General features: G+C 42.3%; 1 protein-coding gene across 14 annotated transcripts in view; it reads right to left on the bottom strand.

The window, feature by feature from the left end:
* The window catches only part of ZDHHC21 (zinc finger DHHC-type containing 21), an 81,504-nt gene that overhangs the window by 60,246 nt on the left and 1,370 nt on the right, over positions 1-19,888 (bottom strand). For 10 of the 14 annotated variants that reach the window (XR_003096235.1, XR_003096236.1, XM_025215538.1 and 7 more), the window contains exons 2-6: positions 15,937-16,211; positions 15,514-15,813; positions 12,096-12,299; positions 8,268-8,366; positions 851-962 (exon numbers count right to left, since the gene is read on the bottom strand). Coding sequence is in view for 12 of the 14 variants with exons in the window: in XM_025215538.1 (XP_025071323.1) it covers positions 851-962; positions 8,268-8,366; positions 12,096-12,249 (365 nt within the window). In the remaining 2 variants the exon portion in view is untranslated. Of the gene's footprint in view, positions 1-850; positions 963-6,586; positions 6,746-8,267; positions 8,367-12,095; positions 12,300-15,513; positions 15,814-15,936; positions 16,212-19,888 lie in introns of those variants that run through there. The other 4 variants (XM_006033660.3, XM_025215541.1, XM_025215546.1 and 1 more) reach the window with 3 other exon arrangements.

Genomic DNA, 19,888 nt, shown 5'->3' with positions numbered 1-19,888 from the left:
AGGCCTTGATCCTTCAGTTCCTGTCTCTCCTTGAAGTATGATCATGAATGTGTGGGAACAGGGGGAAGTGCAAAGGTTTTCTTCATGGTAATTTTTATTAAACTGTTCTTCAGTTTTTTGTTTTCATACCTAGCTCTATGTGGGATTCTATGCTTTTAATTGGTTGCTTTTAACTAGCTGCTTTTTTTTTTTTTTCTCCTTAAACATTTTTTATTCTTTATAATAAAGGTCTTAAAATCAAAAGTCTCTCCCTCCCTCCCATATATATGTCAACTGCAATATCTAGGCTTTTAAAATGATTATGGTTTCTACACAAGTAACAAAGACAACACAACTTCATTTATTTATAACATGTGGCTAGATATGACAATTCACAGACTTTTTGCATTTTAAACTGGAACCACAACAAAAGGAAAATGCTAGAACAGACTTCTTTGTTCTAGTTTTATTTGACAACGTGTGTGTGTGTGTGTGTGTGTGTGTGTGTGTGTGTATGTGTGTGTGTGTGTGTGTACACACACACACACACACACACACACACACACACACACACAGTATCAACATACAGTGACCAGAGAAACAGAGTAAGCATTAATTTTACTGAGTAATTTCTTCTTATCAGTATTTTTTTTTTTTTTTTTTTTTTTTACAGGCATAGGTACATCTCAGAGCTGGCTACCTACACAACTTTATTCTAAAGCACTTTTATGAGGAAATGTTATTGAGAGAATAAGACTGCTGCAATAACAGGTTTGAAGATAAGATAGCCTAATAAAACAATTGTAAATTGAAATCAACAAATAAGAATTTCAGTGTTTTCTAATAGTATGAAGGAATCCTGAGGCCTTACCATGGACAGTGGTGATCCATTCTCCGAACACAGTGTCCACAGCGACTACAGTGATGTGAACGCTTTGGTCTCATCATATTGCATTTGTTACATAACTCCCAAAATTCCCGTTCTAGAAAAAAAAAAAAAACGGGTTAAATGAACGGTTGCTAAAATGCAAACAAGGTTATTTGAGTAAATGTGATCTCTTTTATTAGACCAACCGAATAGCTGAAAAAATTGTGCTTTGCAAGCTTCTGGGAATGTTTTAATATTTTTATACATACATACATACATACATACATATTTTATACACACACACACACACACACACACACTTGATTTTCTGTGGAAAAAATATTTTTCCTGCTATTAGTATCAGTGAGGATGACACTAGGAAATCAACAAGCAAGCATCTCTTCCCGTATTTTATCTCTGGTATAACAGGGTTAGTATAATTGTGTTACCTATCCTACAATCTGGGCTTATTTCTGTTCCTATTTTTTATCCTACTCTCTTTGTAGTAGGGTTGGAGCACAAAATATGTAAGAAGTAAAGGTATTTTGATATCTTTTATTGGACATCCAACATCTCTTTCAGCCATACAGTTAGCCCAATAAAAGACCTTACTAAATAACCCGTCGTACTCCCCTTCACAGTCACTAAGACAACATGAAACCTCTGGCAAAAACTGGGAAGTAAGCATTTCTGTTTCTGAAATTAGTCTTACTTTACTTCCACTTGGATATTCTTTAAATGAATCACCAAGAGCATCTCCTATCAGACACAAAACTGACCAGTTAAACAAAAGACAAAGCAAACATTTCTGACCTGTCTATCATCTGAGGCACAGTAAATTTTAAACAACTACTGTAACACGCCACAAAGTAGGAATTTTCTAGACAGAACAACAGAAAGACATAGAAGACAAGGCTCATGTTTCAGAGGCATATACTAAATTTGGGTTCCCAGCCTGAGACATCTAGGGGCTGATTTTTAGAGATATTAACACCTATAAGTCCAGCTGAAGTCACTGTGGTCTTTCAATGCTCAACATCTCCAAAACACAGATGTTATTTGCCCTGAGTCCAGTATTCAAAATCAGTGGACACTTGTGAAACCCACAGCCACAGTGACTTGGCCAAGATCATGTTGCTGCCAAGGTAATGGGAAATACTATACTGACACCATGATGATATTAGTCATGTAAAATATACTTTACTTCTTCCTTTTTTCTTAGTTTACGTAAAGATATATGCTATAGAAGAAGACCAAAAGCACCGATTGTCAGTTCCTGAAATATAATTAAATGCCATAATTTTTTCCTTAGTTTTTTTTAAATTCAGGGAAATCAAATATGCTTCATAAACCAAAAGAAGCTTCACAGTTTTCATCAAGGAATTTTTTGAAAGTTTATATAGGAAAGTAATTTTCACTATGTATGGAAAAAAATTAAATTAAAACTGGCACTTCTGAGCCTCCTGCTGGCAGCTCCCATCTTTCCCATCTTGCTGAAAAATGACATTTGCACGCTGGCAATATAGAAGCCCAAATATCCGAGATCATTAAACTAGTAATAATGCCAGATGGAAAATGATTTACAATCTGTTCCCATAAAACCAGTGTCACAAAGGTGTCACTCTTTAATAAGATAGCTACCATTAACAGGAGGCTCAAAAATACCCAAAGCTAGTTTTCAAATACAATTTATACTATGCAAAAACGTATCTCACCATATGAGCCCACAAAATAGCACAGATCTGAAGTGATACCTAAATAAGGACTGAGACCACAAAATAGGACAAGTCACAAAAGCATTATCACAGTTGACCCTAATTGCACCCTCCTCCAAAGAGGCACTAAAATTAATGAAGCCTGGGGGACTGAACCATCCTCTAACCTAATAAGTTATCGCCAAGGAAGGGAAGAAAACCTATCAGCAAGAGACAATTAATGGGGAGAAATCTGCAGTGCTTTTTTTGCATGGAAATGAAAAAAGCACTTAATCTCCTACACTATAAACTGTTTAATTTATAATACAACAATAAGACAAAACGTGCGACTCCCAGGTAGTAAGTCAAAAACACTCTACGCTCTGTGTAGAAGTTGAAGTAAGTTGTCTAAGTGCATCAGCACTTAAGATTATTTTCAAGTTTTTAAATCTGAAATATCACCATATTTTCTTGGGCTAGATTGAAAGGCATAGTTATTAGGCGCATAGAAGACAACATTTGTATTTGGAAACACACTACGAGCAAAATTTCACCCACTTATCCAAAGGTCAAAACAAGAAGAAATTAAAATTAACTTCCATGTCTCCTTGTATTCTAGATGGCCTACTCTTGTTTACTAGTTGGTATAGCAGACAAACACCCATGCTTTTCTCTCCAAAACAATGCACCCAGGACAGCGAGTATTTAGAGAACAAACAAGTGATCAAACAGAACTGGTCACTGCTAGAGCAGAGGTTCCCAGTTGTGGGAGTACGAGTACCACCAGTGGTATGCAGACAACCTGTCAGTGGTACACAGTGGATTTATTATAATTAATTTACATGACAAAAATTTGTGGTGGTACTTAAGGTTGTATTGTTCTGAATTGGTTTGGGATGTCAGTGGGTGCGATAACTTATACAAAAATCTGGCAGAAGGGGAAATGGACACCATTGTGGATATAGTAAAATGCATTTCCTATAATTTAACTGGCCATGTGTAACCCTGTCTACACAAGTTGACTGGAATTTTCTCATCTCTGTTGAAGAACTTGTCTAAAATGTCCCACTATACTGCCTAAGCCAGGGGTGGGCAATATGCAGCCCGGGGGCTGGATGTGACCCACCAGGTCATTCTATCTGGCCCGTGGGACCCCTAAAAAATTTAGAAAATGAATATTTGTCTGCCCTGGGCTGCCTGTCATGCGGCCCTTGATGGCTTGCCAAAACTCAGTAAGCGGCCCTCTGCCCAAAATAATTGCCCGCCCCTGGCCTAAGCTAAGAATAACTGGACTATGCTCTCACTGAAGGAACTGCCTGGTGTTAGCCTCACTATGTCTGTCTGTTTAGGTAGCTGGACAAGGCAATTAGAAATCTAAAGCCCAATGCCAGAAGAAAGAAAGATTTTGAGCAGGGGTATCAAATTCATCAGGCCTTGGGGACCTAGTAAATGGCATGGAACTGGTATGCAGACTGGATTGGGCCTGCAGAATGGCCCTGCATGCTGGACCCAGTGCAGGTACCACATGCAACAAGTGCCCTAGACTGACCCCACACTCCACTTGCAGCATGGTGCCAATCCAACACACAGTGTATGTAGCATGTGGGTCCACTCCAAGACCCATGAGCAGCTCCACAGGCAGATATTTTACACCTGTGTCTTAGAGCAAATAAAACAGGGCACTAAAGACAACCTGCAAGTCCAGTACTCTGTAGTACTTAAGGAGCCCCAGTAGCTAGGAACAGAACGCTAAGGATGAAAATGGAGATATTACTTTGGATTCCTTTAACCTCCCCATTGAAGTAGGTGCAAGACAGCCATTTACACAGGAAGCTTGAATGTCAATTAACTAGAACCAGCACAGATTGCCCCAGGGGAAAAAATGTTATCTCAGTTCTTCAAGGGTACTTAAAGTGGGACAATGGGTTTGTAAATTTGTAGGGTCCCAGAATAAAAGGCTTTGCCTATTCTGGAGAAATTCAATGTCTACGTTTAGCCTAAGGTAGTATCTTCTAAACTTTTGCTAGCACATTCTAGAAGAGAACCCAGATGATATGCTAACTCTGCAAGAGGCCTACTCTTAGAAAGTGGAACCTTTTAAACAAGATAGGCAGACATGGTTCTTTGGGTAAATCTGATATCTTTTATTAGATCAATTTAAATAGTTGGAAAAAATTTTTAGCAAGCTTTCAGGTTTAAAAAACCTTCGTCAGGCCGAGGAAGTCTCTGCAGTTGGTGCAGGACTCAGCTGATACAGTCCAGTATTGCTGTGGGCGCTGTTTTCACAGTGGCAGGGGAGGAAGGGAGCAGAGGGAGCTCACTCTGCCAGTTGCCTAGCCAGCACTGGAGGGTGGGGTGGGTGGATTGGAGTCCCCGTCCCCCCCCCAAAGTAGGGGGCCTCCAATCCACTCCCCCAACCACTCCAGGGTGACTGGGGAAACCCCAGAATGGACTTCCCTCCTCTGCCTTCTCCCCCTCCCATCCCAAGACAAAACTGAAGCTAGGACAGGCAGGAAGCGGGGCTAGGGGGAAGAGACCGCAGAGATGCAGCCTGTTTCTGATGGATTCATTCAGTTTCTGATGAATCCTCTAACCGGTTTGCTCACTTGTTGTTCAGCCTTTGGTATTCCTAACAATTCACCTTGGGGACAACAGTGACTACCTTCTCATGATGTCTCTATGAGTAGCTGTAAAGTGAAACTAAGTCATTACCAAGGCAATTGGATTTTTGATTTTTCCAATGTTGATACGCACTTTCCAAGTATCAGTATTTTGATATACTAATTGCAGGATGAGCCAGAGCAACCTCTCCCATCTACAGAGGGAAAGCTTGACTGTTCTTCAACTTAACGTTGAAGGCTATACCTCACTCAAGCAAGGGAAATGAAACTGCGTGCAGTCCTTTTACAAGAAACATGTAGAAAGCGACAGCTGGGCAGACTGTGTAGCCAGCAGGATTCACGGCCTTGCTACCTTCATCAGAAATGACCTAGCATACCCTACCAGGAGACATAACACCTCTCACAGCGCAACAGAATGGCGTGCTGTCCAGGTCAGTGACATAATCAGCATGCTCTACCCTCTGCCATCTCATCAATCACATCCCCATTGATTTATGACCAGATGACCTTATACACAGGTGGCTTCAGTTGTCAACATCAGGACTGGGGATACTCTGTTAACAGTAGCAATGGAGACAATCTTTGTCTCTGGGCAAGCCTGAAGGTCATAACCCTCATATATAACCCAAAATAGCCACGTACCTTCCACTCTAGACATTGGAACATTCAGACAATACTTCAGATAAGGCCTCACCATGCTAAATAAACGGGAATAATCACTTCCCTTGACCAGCTAGCAACACTCCTACAATGCAGCCCAGTATGCCATTAGACATCTTGGCAACACTGTTGGCTCATATTCAGCTTACTGTCCACTGTTATCCCCAGTTCCTCTTCTGCAGACCTGCAGCCTAAGCCAGTCAGCCCACAGCCCATACCACTGCGTGGGACTGTTCTGTCCTAAGGGCAGGACTTTGCACTTGTCTTTGTTGAAGATTTCTTTTCGCCCAATCCTCCAGCATATCTACTACTCCCCACAGCCTGGTGTCATCTGCAAACTTGCTGAGGGTGCACTCTATGCCATCTTCCAGATCGCTAACGATCTTTCAGGTCATTCCATCATCTCAGCACAGACCCTCATCTATCAGCATTGACAAATGATTTTTCAGCCCACATCATCCAGACCAGCTCCAACATAGAACACTACCTTATCGGGTGATACTATACAGGGCAGTAATACAGCTGTATCTATCTTTATCTTGCCTCTCTTTGGACAAGGTAATAATGTCTAAAGTCAGACCGGCCAAGACCGTGTTAAATCACATTACCAGATTTGCTCAAAATAATCTCAGAATTTGTTTCTACAGAAAAAAAATCAGTAGGAAAACAGGGCACAGAATCATCCACCACCACAAACATATCTGTCTACCACAACCTCAGTCAGCAGTTAGTTCATGTCCATTTTCAAAAGCCTGGTGATCTACCCTGGCTTCAAAGTTGCTGTAGATCTGTGCAGCCCCTTTTGTTAGCAGCTTCATTTGTAGCAGCTCCATACATAACTGATATTTTGTACTTATTGCAGGTAAATCTTCCTCTGCCTCCTTATCCCTTTTCCAGTTTGTTAATGTCTGGTGTCTCATGGGCTACCATGATGCACATAAATAACATACAGGAAAGGAGAAAATAAAGGAAAAGGCACTGTTAATGTCAGCTTTATTGAGAGGAAGAGTTGCACATTGGCATCAGAAAAAAAAAAAAATGTTTTTTTTTTTTAAAAACCCTTGCATCATGCATTGTTCCAAAACCACTGATGTAACCATTCAGGAATATCCTATGGCAGCAGTTCCCAATCTGTAGTACAGGTACCACCAGTGATACCCAGACAACCTGTCAGTGGTACACATTAACAGATTTACTATTATTACTTTATATGACAAACATTTGCTGGTGGTACTTAAGGTTGTATCGTTTTAAAATTGGGGGTGCACAATCTGTCAGAGTTTGGGAGCCACTGTCCTCTGGTGATCCACCAAGGCCTGCCTCACCAAACATACTTCTTTCTTCTAAAGAACTATGCAGTTTGCGTAGTAACATAAAGAACAGGAATTATAAAGAACAAAAATATAGGTTGTTTAAAAAGCTGAGAAATTGCCTGATTTTTCTGAATAATTGGGCATGCTGTCTTTGAAATACACACTTTACAGCCTTGCACATCTTTAACACAAAAGCTCCAACCTTAGATTCACTGACTCCAATGGCTATTAGCATCTTAAGAACCAGTTAAGGATAACCAGCTTCCATCAGGTGCCTACCTCTCTTTTCTATGTTGTGGGACTGCCACCCTGATCTTGTGGCACTACAATAGTTTGAATAAGCTCACCAGACATGTAGTAAAATGTCTTTTCTCCTATCTGGTACCACCATTACATGGTTATATGCCTGGTCCGAAAGCACAGATGCCCATATTTCCCTTGAGCATCTTAAATGGTTTGACTATAACACAAATACTACCTACTTGGAGAAACTACCTGGCCGAAGCTCTTGCATAACAAATCATGCTGAATTGCTAGTTTGATAAAAGAATGTTTGTCCATACATAAGACCCCCATAGGCCAGATGAGGGATGCTAGGGTGGTCCACACCCACAGACCAGTCCCAGGTACTGGAGCCAGTGTGCGCCCTGGACTGGCCCCATATACTGCATAAAGCATGTGACAGCCCTGCAGGTTGGACCTGTGCCAGAATGGACCTGTGTGCGGGCCTAATCTAGGCCAACCTAACAGGCAGAGCCAATCTAGCCTGTGCCCCAAACACATGCTGCACTAGGCGAGTCTGAGACCCACAGACAAATCTGCTGGCCATCAATAAATTCTTTGACACCCTTGACAAGAGATTATAGTAAACATTATGCAGATTAGAGACAGTGACTTTAAAAAAATACCTAGCATTTATGGTCAATTTTTTTTGTTTAAATCTTATCATCATTTCAACTAATGAAAGATGTTGATGCCTTCTATCACCCCCAAGAGCACTGTGGTTTTTTTAAACAAATTTAAAGTAATCTAAACTTCTTTCTAGTTGGAAGTTATAATACTGAAAATATGATACACACGGAAGTACAACAAAAGCAGCCAATACCATGCTATTTAAAAACATCTTTCATACCTGTTAGTGGTATCTTTGGGTTTTCAGGTAGTCTTCCTGGATCAGCTACCGAAGATCTCAATAACGAAACTATACAAAATAGTGAGCATAAGTAGTAGCCTGAAAAATAAATCCAAAATCATTCAGAATGACTCCAGCCGAAGACATGCATTAGTGTGTGTCACATTAATCAGTTCAAGCAAAGCAAATGATCACTTTATAGGAATAAGGCATGGCAGCATGCAATTAATGAAAAAAAATGAAAACTGACAAAATAATTAGCATACTGAAAAGTAAATCAGAATTAAACTTTCAATTTATTTAACAAAAGAAAAACAGGATCCTATCCTGTTTATTCATACTGTACACACACACACACACACACACACACAGAAATATTATTAAAATCAAGCACTGAAAGGTAAAAAATGCCAAAATTAAGGTGGTCACTGCAACCTTAATTCAGGCCCATTGTGCATATAGATTATGATCTAGTTTTGAATGACATAATCATACAAATTTGTTTCTAGAAGATCCACACCTCACTGAATGGAGAAAATAAGAGGGTTCTCATTTAACAGGTAGCTTTATATCTAATTTCACAGGTTATTAATGCAATAAACCTAACTAACTCCCCCTCCCCCCAAATCCTACCACATGGCATCTATTTGACATATAGATATCATCTCCTTTTTGCCATCAACATGTATGTTGAGCATCCATTTAAACACCAATTTTAACAGGAAAAAGAAGGTGACATCTTCCCCTGCTGCAGCAAACCTGTGTCTACTGCTTCTGCATGGGGCACCACCACCACTGCTTCTCTGCTCTCCTTGCTGCCAGAGCCACAGAGCCACTGCAGGCAAGGTGCAGGGTGTAAGAGTATGTTGGGGGAGGGGGAAGGAGAGGGACGGGAGGGTGCCTGGGTCTCCTTTCCCACCTATCGTTATGTTACTGTCAAACACCAACTACTTACTCCCCTCTTCTTGCCTAATCAATCCCACTGGGTTCAACTCACCTCTCCCAGCTTTTCATTCACTCTCTCCACTGCACTTCCTCCCTCCCAACACTTCCTGTTAGTCTTCTCACCACTCACCAGTTCCAGCCTCATTGCCACTAGGTCCACTACACCAATTCACCTGCATAATACCCTCCACCCCAGATCCACCTACTGTCTTTCATGCATTTCAAGCAAGTAGTTCCCTTTTCCATAACGTGAAGGGCCAAGAGAGGAATCACTAAAAGCATGAAAGGGGCAGGCTCTCTACTCCTGTGTTAACTGTGGTTTTTCCAAAACTTTCAATTTAGCCAAATCTAGGCAGATATTCATGGAGTTTTTAAAAGCTTTTAAATTACAGAAAGGCCCTCATGCTTGCTCAATTTCAGTTCCCCCTCCAATAAGATCCTAAAGATCCTTAAAAAATATTTTAGCAAAACATGGCAAAAACATATTTTCCTCTGGCATCATTCCCATGATTAACCTTTTCCAAAACAAGTCAGCCCAAGGCTGAAACTCAGCAGGGAACATGTGAGCTCAAATGGTTTGATTTTGGTAAAATTATAAGCAATTGAAGACAAGGTCAATGACAAGGTCAAGGTCTATGACAGACAATCACAACCATGTTTGTCTCTCTTACTTATACTGTAAGTTTTTTTATGTAAAGACAGTATCAACCTCTATATTGGTACAGTGTGCAACACAATAGGATTCTGATCCTGCTTGATACTTCAGAATTGCTGCATTGTAAATATTACAATAATTTCAACCAATTTTCTTATAAATATTTTTGTGTTATATGTTGACTAAGGCCAAGCTATCTTTTTACATCTTTAAATTATGTATTCTGTATATTGGTTCAAATGTTTTCAGCAGATTTGTTCTCCCTTATGCTTTGGGTTTGGTCCCAAGACTCATTTAATGTAGGGCTGTCCAATTTCTAAGTGGCCAAAGCCCACATGCCCCACAGGCCACATTAGCAAATGTTGCACCAGCAGGGACCAGGGGCCCTGGAAGTCAGACAGCCCTGATTTAATGTAAATATTTAAGACTGCTGGTTATTTTTAATATGGTATAAAAGCAAAACTTACAACAGCATTCTCTGCTTCATAGAAAAAACAGTAACGCTCCCTGGTTAACAATAAGCAGCTGAACAAAAATAATTCTAAGATCTTATGTAACTTTCAAACTTACAATCAGGATGTTCTTCATTTTAATTTAGAAATGCTAAAACATGAACCTGTGTTCACATGTCTAAAGACAGGTGCAATTCAGCTTTTAATAGCACATAACAGGCTATTATGCATTTCCATACTCTGGTTACTATATGCTCTCACACAAATAACTAGGAAATAGGACTGACAAACCAATTACAAATACAGTTGGGTTGTCTCATCCACGGTGGGAGAGTACTATGCCAAGGCGGGTTCTACAAGAAAAGCGTGCTAAAATTTGACTGTTTGACAAACCAACAACATTTGCATATCGTAGGCTACACGTTAACTATGTAACATATGGAAACAAACATTGGGTGGAACCAGGCTTATTAACTCCATTCAAAAAGCAAAATTTATTGAACCTGGGTGGCTGGAGTCAGATACAATGCAGCTTGATTTTCATAGGTGCAGATACTTCCCTCTGAAATCAATGTTTAGGTACTCAAATTTCATGTTGGAAATTTCAGCCTTTTTATTTAACTCTATCCATATGGTCCATGCTGCACAGGATAAAAAGATAGCAACCTCTGCTCTAAAAAGAATAACAGTTGTAGAAAATGCTTGCTGTAGGACCATATCACTGGGTGGCTACTGCAATTTCAAAGCTCCCCTTTGTACACCTACATCACCTTTGTAACTCAGAGGCTGGCCAGTTAGCTAGTTGTCCCTCCTCTCAAGGTTCTGTAGGACAGGGCATCCCAAAGGTCTCATCTTCACTGAAAAGCTACGTTGAGTGCTGCCCTAACTTGAGGCCCGTTAACATATAAAACATCTTTAACTTAAAGGTATTGGTGCTCTTAACTCAAAATGCTGGCCTTCAAGAGCCAAGTAAGGATCATATGTCAGCAGCTGAATTCTTAGATTAGTAATACAAACACAGACTAAGGCTACTTAATTGCTACTAGTCATTCAATGCTTTCCCATAGTTCCTCCCAAGATGCCAAACAAAGGCAGACAAGTTCTCTCACACTCATCTGGGAAATAATTAATATGCTGGCTCATTTTCCTGCAGCAAAAAAGAGCCACAGGATTGTGTCCTCAGAAATCTTAGTGCCACCCACTAACCTAGTAGTGCAGTGAGGTAGTCTATCCTAAAAGGAATAACCCAAGTATAGACAACCTGAGTGAACTCTGCAATGAACTTGTATTCCAAATACACCTATAATCCTTTGCCCCAGCACCAGCTTGTGATGCTCCATCTGATGTAGTTTTATCAAGAAATAGATGATAAATAGATATTTATTTGTTATCGTTAGGGAGCAGCTAATCATTTACAGGTTAGGAAGCAAAGACAGATGACATGATTCACATATGGCTGCACCGGAAGAAGACGTAGTTATACAGAGATACTGAACCGTACCAAGTGATGTGTCAGAACCCAGCTGCATTTTGCATGATTCTACCTAAAATGCAGACAGGTCCAGAATCTTAAGTAACACGAAAATAAACAATTTTGCATAATTTGATTTAAGAATAAAAGTTCTTTCTTATTTTTGAGAGTCAGCTTCAACATCATTTTTGGTAGACTGCTCTCATGCTTCCTGATTTGATACTACAAAGGTTAGAAAAGACATTATTGTCCAGAGGTCCAGTTTTTACTAGGTAGAAAAGAGAAATTGAGTAAAAATGACTTACACAAAATTGCCACAGCTGAAATATGTCCCTCTTCATAGTGAGGAAAGAGGATGACTTTGGGAATGAAGACTGTGTTGTAAAGCCAGACAAAGATAATAATGCCCATGCAGCACCAACCCTGAGGGTCAACCACAAAGTGAATCTGCAGCCCCATTGCATATAAATTGAAGACAATCGGTTTCACAAAGGGACAAAAAGACAACCCTAAAGAGGAAAAAAAAAGTGAAAATGTTAATATAAAATCATCATTGTGGTTATCTAAGTGTTACTTAATATTGCTAAAATATTTCCTAGATATTCAGTAGTATAATTGTTAATCATTTCACAATATATAATTTTGGAAACTTTATTAAAAATCAGACCCTTCTCAGTCACACACACACAGCTCATACACAGACCTGAGATATGCACATTTCTTTCTTTTTCTTTTCCTTTGTTTTTGCCTATTCAACCCACCCTATTTCTTCAGACAAATTTCACCCAATCTCTAAAAACTAGATCTCTGCACGCTTCTCTAGAAATCTGTGGGTACTCTACATTATTCACACATTTACTCTTCCATAACCATTAAAGCCGAAAGAGAAAGGAACTACAATTTCATAACATCTTCCACTTGCCATGCTAAGTGCAGCCAGTCAAAATTATTATATGTTGAACAGGTCAATAATCACCAGGAATCCTGGTTCTCTGTGTCTAAAAATAGCAAATTCTCTGATTTACAAAAGCAGAACCCCGCCCCGCAAAATTCTCTATTTACAACTCCCCAAATCCACATTTTTCCATTACTGAAATAAAACACCACTATATATATATATATCAGTTGAACACAATGTTTATTGATATATTTACAAGTATAAAGTGATTTGGAAACCTATTAGTGTCTCAATCACTATAATAAAATACATTCTAAGCATCTATACATTTTGGTGTTTGATTTTGGGCTTATCATGGAAAATCAGAGCTCTCCCTGCCCCCTTCACTTACCAGGATGTGGGTCCAGCTGCAGCTGTTCCCTGCTCCTCCCCACTGCTTTGTTGTGCTGAGCATCCCTCCTATGCTGGTGCCCAACTATGTCATTGCCCCTCACTCCTGACCCACAGCACCCTGTAGCAGGGCACTGTTAAGTGCCTGCCACTTTAAGGGCCTGAGCCAAGCTGCCAGCAGGTGCCTGATTGCAGAGAGGGGAGCAGTGGCCACACAGGGGCTGGGGGAGGAGGCTGGAGCTGTTGCCTGGGGGCACAGGGCTCTGGGCTCTGATCTTAGGCAGGGTGGGAGGGACCACAAGAATTGCTCCTGGGGCAGGCAGGTCCCAGCTGCACCCAGGCAGCTCCAGTTGCAGCCCTGCCCCAGGCACTGGGAGTTGTGAGCCCTGCCAGGGAGGCAGGTGGGAGAGCCCAGCTCTGCTCCCTGTGGCAGGCACTGCACCTGACCGCTCCACACTGGCTCACGGGGCTGGAGCCACTGCCCAGGGGCATGGGGCTCCTGGCTCTGACCCAAGGCAGGGCGGAAGGTGCTAGTGCCGAGTTTGGGATCATATCCTGCCTCCCTCCGCGTCCAGCCATGCACCACTCCCCCCAGTCCCTGGGCTGTGCTGAGCTGTGGTGTAGGCAGGTGATGTGGGCTGCTCCTGGGGCCGCTGCAGCAGGGGTTGGGGTGAGTGTGGACAAGCAGAGCCCCAGGGGCTTGGGGTGCAGCACTGCACAGCTGCAGGCAGCTGGCATCAGCCCTTCCCAGTGCCACTGCAGCAGGGGCTGGCGTGAGCGGGGACAAGCTGCACCGCACCCCATTTCCCCTGGGGCTCCGCTCATTCCCACTCACCCCAGCACCTGCTGCAGTGGTCCCAGGAACAACCGATGCCAGCTGTGGAGGGAGCTATAATGGGAGGCACGTACCTCTGGATCTGTGCGCCAGACGAGAGCAGGCTGCCACCCACCCCAAGCACTGGGAAGAGCTCGGTGCCACCAGCCCCAGCCTGCAGCGGCAGCCTGCTCTTGTCCCATGTGAAGATCCAGGAACGTGCACCCCTGAGGAATAACTCGGCGCAGTCCCACAGCCTGCAGCACCCCCCTGGCAAGAGCTGCGCTCCCCCTGCCCTGCACCCATTGACAGTTCCCTCCACTTTGCTCCTTGCTGCAGCCCCAGAAGCAGCGGACAGGCTGCACTGCACCCCTGCCCCTTCCCTAGTCCCAACCTTACTCACTCCCTCACTGCCACAGGAAAGTATTATTATTTTTCCCAATTTAAACCAATTTTCTCTCTTTTTTTCCTTTTATCCCAATTTCAACACAGGTTTTATGTTTGGAAAATAAACCCTGAAAAATTCCCGGATTCTTTTTTTGAAAATAAAAACTGAAAACGCAGAACACTAGCTATACTAAAGAGAGGATAAGACTCTCCCTGTCCCACAGCTGTCAGTCTCTTCACTTCTAGATAGAAGATTTATTTCTCTTGTCACTGAAAGAGGAGAAGAGGACAATAAATCTGTCAAGCCCAGGTTATAAAATACCTTATTTTCTTTAATCCCATAAAGATAATGTGGGGGGAGCAGCCATATCTTTTCCTGCAACTCTGGGGTTGCAATACCCAAACTTACTTTCCAGCTGAATGCGCCCACTTTCTTGTTCTATCGTTAGTGTTAATACATCCAAGCTTGCACTACTGATATGACAGTTCTTTTTGGTCTTCTGTCAGCCCAGTTTCTGTAACATCCTCTCAGTTCTATAATATTTCTAAAGCCAACACTCTTCACTCCCATCTCACTGTAAAACTGCACTTCCACCAGCAAAATTCAGACCAGGAATTCTCCCTCATCAGTGTTAACTACCATAGAAATATTTTGTGCAACACTGTGACAGATTAAGGGTGGCAAAAGCACATCCAATCATTACATTACCACTCCCACTGTTGCCACCATCCCAGCTATTAAATATTAATTGAACTGAATTTGCTTCTTGTAGACAAACCCTAGAATCTTGGCCAAGCTGAAGTCACCTCACTTCAACTCCTATCACTGTCTTTCCTGGCCCTCTAATTCCCAACTTCCCTTCCCTTCCTTCCTGAGTTCAGTGGCCCCAACTGGCTTTCTTTTACCATCACTTCCCTAATCAAATGTACTCACTGTTAAGTCATCAATTCAAGCTTTGGCTTCTCACTATCAAGGCAATGCACCAATCTTGTTTTCTTCCTCCTCCCATTGCATTCTCACTACTCCCACTCTTGCTTACTTCACATCTCCCAAATTTCTCCCTCCTCCCTGTCCATCTCTGCATCTTTTTCTATGAGGATCCATACAGTGAGCATTCCTATAAGTGACCTCCCTCTCTTTCATATTACTTTAAAGCTCATACGTCATGTTTATCAACTTCAATTGAAGTATTTCCAATTTAAAGCTAACACAAATCTATGAAGAGATGTTTACCTTTAAAAGGCAAAAAAATCAATGCATTCCTGTTGCTGTATAAATCAGGGACATCCAAATTCTTAGTGGCCAGGAGCCACAAGGACTGCACCAGCACGTTCACACTAGTGAGAGTCCTGGACCCCGAAGCCACATCCTCCTCACTACAGCACACGTGGGTGGCCACTGTACCACATGCATGGGTGGTGTCCTGCTCCACCTCACCAACCTGTGTCGTGTAAGCACACAGCCTAACCTCAGCTTCCTTGCTGCACTGCTGTGTGGGGTCTCCAGGTACTGTGGGCTATGCTGCCCTGTCCCCTGGGGAAAGAACAAGAAGTGAAAGTTAGGGAGGTTTGGGGAGTCTAGAGATGTGGCTGCAACAGCAGCCAGAGCAATAAGGGGAGAGGCAGCTGGGTAGGAGCCCGAGGACTGCACACTAACCTCTCATTGACGCCAGGCGACCAGTTGGACAGCCCATGTCTGAATCAAGAATAGCTGAGAATTCTTGATTATCTTACTCTTCTTTTTCAATTCTGGTACAGTAAGGGTGAGGATAGGGGGATAGTTGTATGGACCTTTTTTACTCCCTTCCTTTTAGACATACTGCTTGCTACTTATTTGTTTCCTCCTCTTCTTTGCAGAGAAACTGTCTTCTGAGCTCATGTGCTGAGATGATAGCATACTAGTTACCAGCTTTTGTGTATATGCCAGTAAGACTGCAAAAAAAATAAAAATAAATAAATAAAAAAAATTACTGATCCTTAGGGAATCCATTTAAGTTTTCATTCATACCACAAGAGAACAGCAGAGACTCTGTCACTAAGGAGAGTATCCCCAGAATGGATGCAGCCCAACAAACAAGAAATATAGAAAGATAACAGAGATGGAACGGCTGTTCCTAAGTGGCCCATCTAGTACAGGGCACGACAACAGTCAGAGATGCTTTGGAGAAAACAGCATGAATTCCCATCATGGAAAATTTATTTCAAACCCTCTAAATCCAGTCACAATTTAATTAGGCTCTGCCATATACACGTGTATGTGAATGTATATGCATGCCAACACTTTTCACGTTATGTAGGGTAAAAATATAACTGCCATTTATCCAAAATTAATATAAGCCTGCTGAGTTCTTTGGAGAAAATGATATTTTGGGGCAACGAATACCACATTTAGTTAGGAATTGTGTAAAAAGTATTTCCCAAAAGTGAAAGACAATATATACTACTTTCATTTGCTATTTTATTTTTTTCCAATATGAGCTTGATTTTCCTTCTTTGCACCATACATTATTATCGCTTCCCAGCCTTCTGAAGGCTCAGGACCTTCCTGGAGCAGTTCCTGAAGGACACCGTCCGAAACAAGTACACCAGCGACCCGAGGGCCAAACCCAACCAGGGCAAGGTCTTTGACATCACCTCGAAGTGGGACTCCAGCAACCACTTCGTGCCCAGCGGGCACTTCATGGACTGGCACTTCCTCCACTGCACCCGCCTCAACTGCCTGCCTCTGAACAGAGCCGACCGTTTCGGCCACCAGGACAAGAAGTGCCGACAGTGAGGGTCCGTGGCAGAGACCCTCCCCCACACGCTGTGCAGCTGCAGGCCACATGCCAGAGCCTGGCAGCTCCGCCACAACGCTGTCCAGAACCGCCTGGTGAGGGCCATCCCAGCCGCAGTGGGGGAAATCTCCGTGAACTGCACCGTCCCGGGCCGTGAGAGCCAGATGCACCCTGATGTTGTGATCATGAATGAAGAGGCCAAGAAGATCATGATCATGGATGTGACCATCCCCTTTGAGAACCAGTGCCAAGCCTTCACCGACGCTCGGGCTCACAAGTGGGAGAAGTACGCCCCACTGGCCGACATCCTGAGGGGCCGTGGCTACGACGTGACGGTCAACGCGTTCATCATGGGAATGCTCGGAGCCTGGGACCCCAGCAACGAGAGCTTCCTGCGTGCCTGCCACGTCTCCTGCCACTATGCTGCCTCATGGTGCCTGACACAATCCGCTGGTCCCGTGACATCTACATGGAGCACATCACAGGCCACTGCCGGTACTATGACCCCACCAGACTGACCACTGCTGGACCGGACTCAGAGGGGACCGCCTAACCCCCCCCAATGCACCTGATGGGCTCCACTTCAAGAGGAATCTTCAGCAATGGACCACCCCGCTCCACCCAGAGGACCCCCACGATGAGACTCTGTATGGACTGAGAAACTTTCAATCGACCTACTTCCTCCACCACTGCAGACCATTGTACGGGTTTGTGTGCATCTATCTCCTTTCTCTCTCAGCGTCGGGAACCACCTCCTCCCCTCCCCTCCCTGACCCCCGGGGTTAGTTGGCTAACATTGTATTTTTTGTAACCTAGTTGCGTTCCCTTCCCCACCCCTATCCCTCTAATGTTAGTCACTCATTCGGGGGATTTGTATTTCCCTACTGGCTTTGTCATCTTTTTGGATTCACAATCCTAAACATCTACTAATAAAATTCAATCTGACCCAGATTCTTTTGTACTGATCTGCAGCTAAACAAAATTCATTCCTATGTTTTCAGCTTTATTTCATATGAAACTCTCTCCAAGTGTCAAATATTCTCCACTCTCTTTGAATCCTTTTTGTTTGCTATATGTTTTGAGACAAGACACAGAAACAGATGCAGTAAGAACATTACCATGACCCTATAATAGCCAAAGTGTTTTATCTACCCTATTTTTCACACACCCTAAATTTCTGGGTTTTTAACCACAGCTTCACATTGACCAGAAGTATCCATGAAGCTATTTATAATAATATCCAGACTTTTTCCTTCAGCAGTAATAGTTACTTAAGACATCAGAAATCAGTATTTGTTTAAATTATTTTTTATTTTAAAGATGTAGTGCTTTGTAACTGTAACGTGTTTGTGTGTGTGTGTGTGTGTGTGTGTGTGTGTGTGTGTGAGTGTGTGTGAGTGTGAGTGTGAGTGTGAGAGAGAGAGAGGGCAATTCATGTACTTTGTTACGGTGGACATAAATCATCTAAATCAGTGGTGCTCAACCTGCAGGCCAAATTTGTTGGAACTGGAAGTTGTGGCAATTAATGCTGACACCACTCCTTGGCTGTTAAATTTGTGGACCGACTAGGAGCCCTACAAGACAGATAACACGATCTAGCACACCATGGCTGGAGCCAGCATGCGCCTGGTTGCTCCGCAGGCAGACCCAGCATGCTGACCCCAATGCTGGCTCTGGCCAAGAACCAAAACTTCCCACATGACACGACTCACAGACTGGCCCCATGCCACTCATCTGGCCCACCAGGTTAGATGGCTGATGATATCACTGAGGCCAGCAGTGTTCAATTTGCAGATGTTGGTGAAGACAAATGGTAAACTACAGTTATTACAATGAAACAAAACTAAAAAGCATCCTTTCTAGTTAAAGGAACTTATTTTTGCAGAATTTCCTTATAAAGGCACTTAAACAACTTAGTTGCTTCACAAAAAGTATGCTATACTTACATATTTGTGTCAACTTGAATTTTAAGACACTTGTTCAATAACATGCTAATTTTAATGATAAAGTAATTCTATATTTTCCTCCTCATTCCTGTTAGCAACACTGTATAACCAAGACAAGGGAGCAAGCAGAATTGTTTTCAGCTTGTGTATCATTAACAGAATTAATCTGATCAGAAAAACAGTTTTTAAATACACCAATGATGATCCATGAATGCAAAAAAAAACACCCAGACCAAAGAAAACATAGACATCTTGCAATTAAAAATTCATTTTATAAGTAGTTTGAGGAAAATGTATATGGATGATGTGCAGAGGTATGTGGATCATCACAATGGTCCCTATGGAAAACATCAGAAATTAGTTCCAAGCAAAGTGATCACAAAAAGTTGGAAGCTGACTTTCTATATCAGTAAGCTGCAAAGAAGCACTCAACTGGACAAAATGTACGGCTTCCTAAAATTGGTATTAGATGTTTTATATTACATTCTTAATTTCTTGCATTTTAGCAAAAGAATCGGTAACATTTCTCCAAATAACCACCTTGAGCACAAAAAGTTTGAAAGGAAGCAGTTGAAATTTTTACTGAGGAAACCATTAGCTGCAACCACTGCACATTGTAAACCTGCCAGGAAGAGCTGACTTAAGAGCTGACTTTTCACCTCTATCAAAAAAGTTCCTTATCTCTTTAACACGCTGCATGACTAAGGTTTACATAAACATGAAGAAAATCATTCCAACCCGCCCTTTCCTGCCCACTTCAACTAATGATGCCATAAATCCAGTATCTGTCTTTTATAATTATAGACAACATGAATTGTGATGTTATGAACACTGGGTTACAGGATCACCAGATGCCTCAGGCAGGCAAGAAGAAAGTTGCTTGGGG

This window comes from Alligator sinensis, unplaced genomic scaffold, assembly GCF_000455745.1.
Source record: "Alligator sinensis unplaced genomic scaffold, ASM45574v1 scaffold185_1, whole genome shotgun sequence".
NCBI lineage: Eukaryota > Metazoa > Chordata > Crocodylia > Alligatoridae > Alligator > Alligator sinensis.
This window is presented reverse-complemented; position numbering and strand designations above follow the sequence as displayed.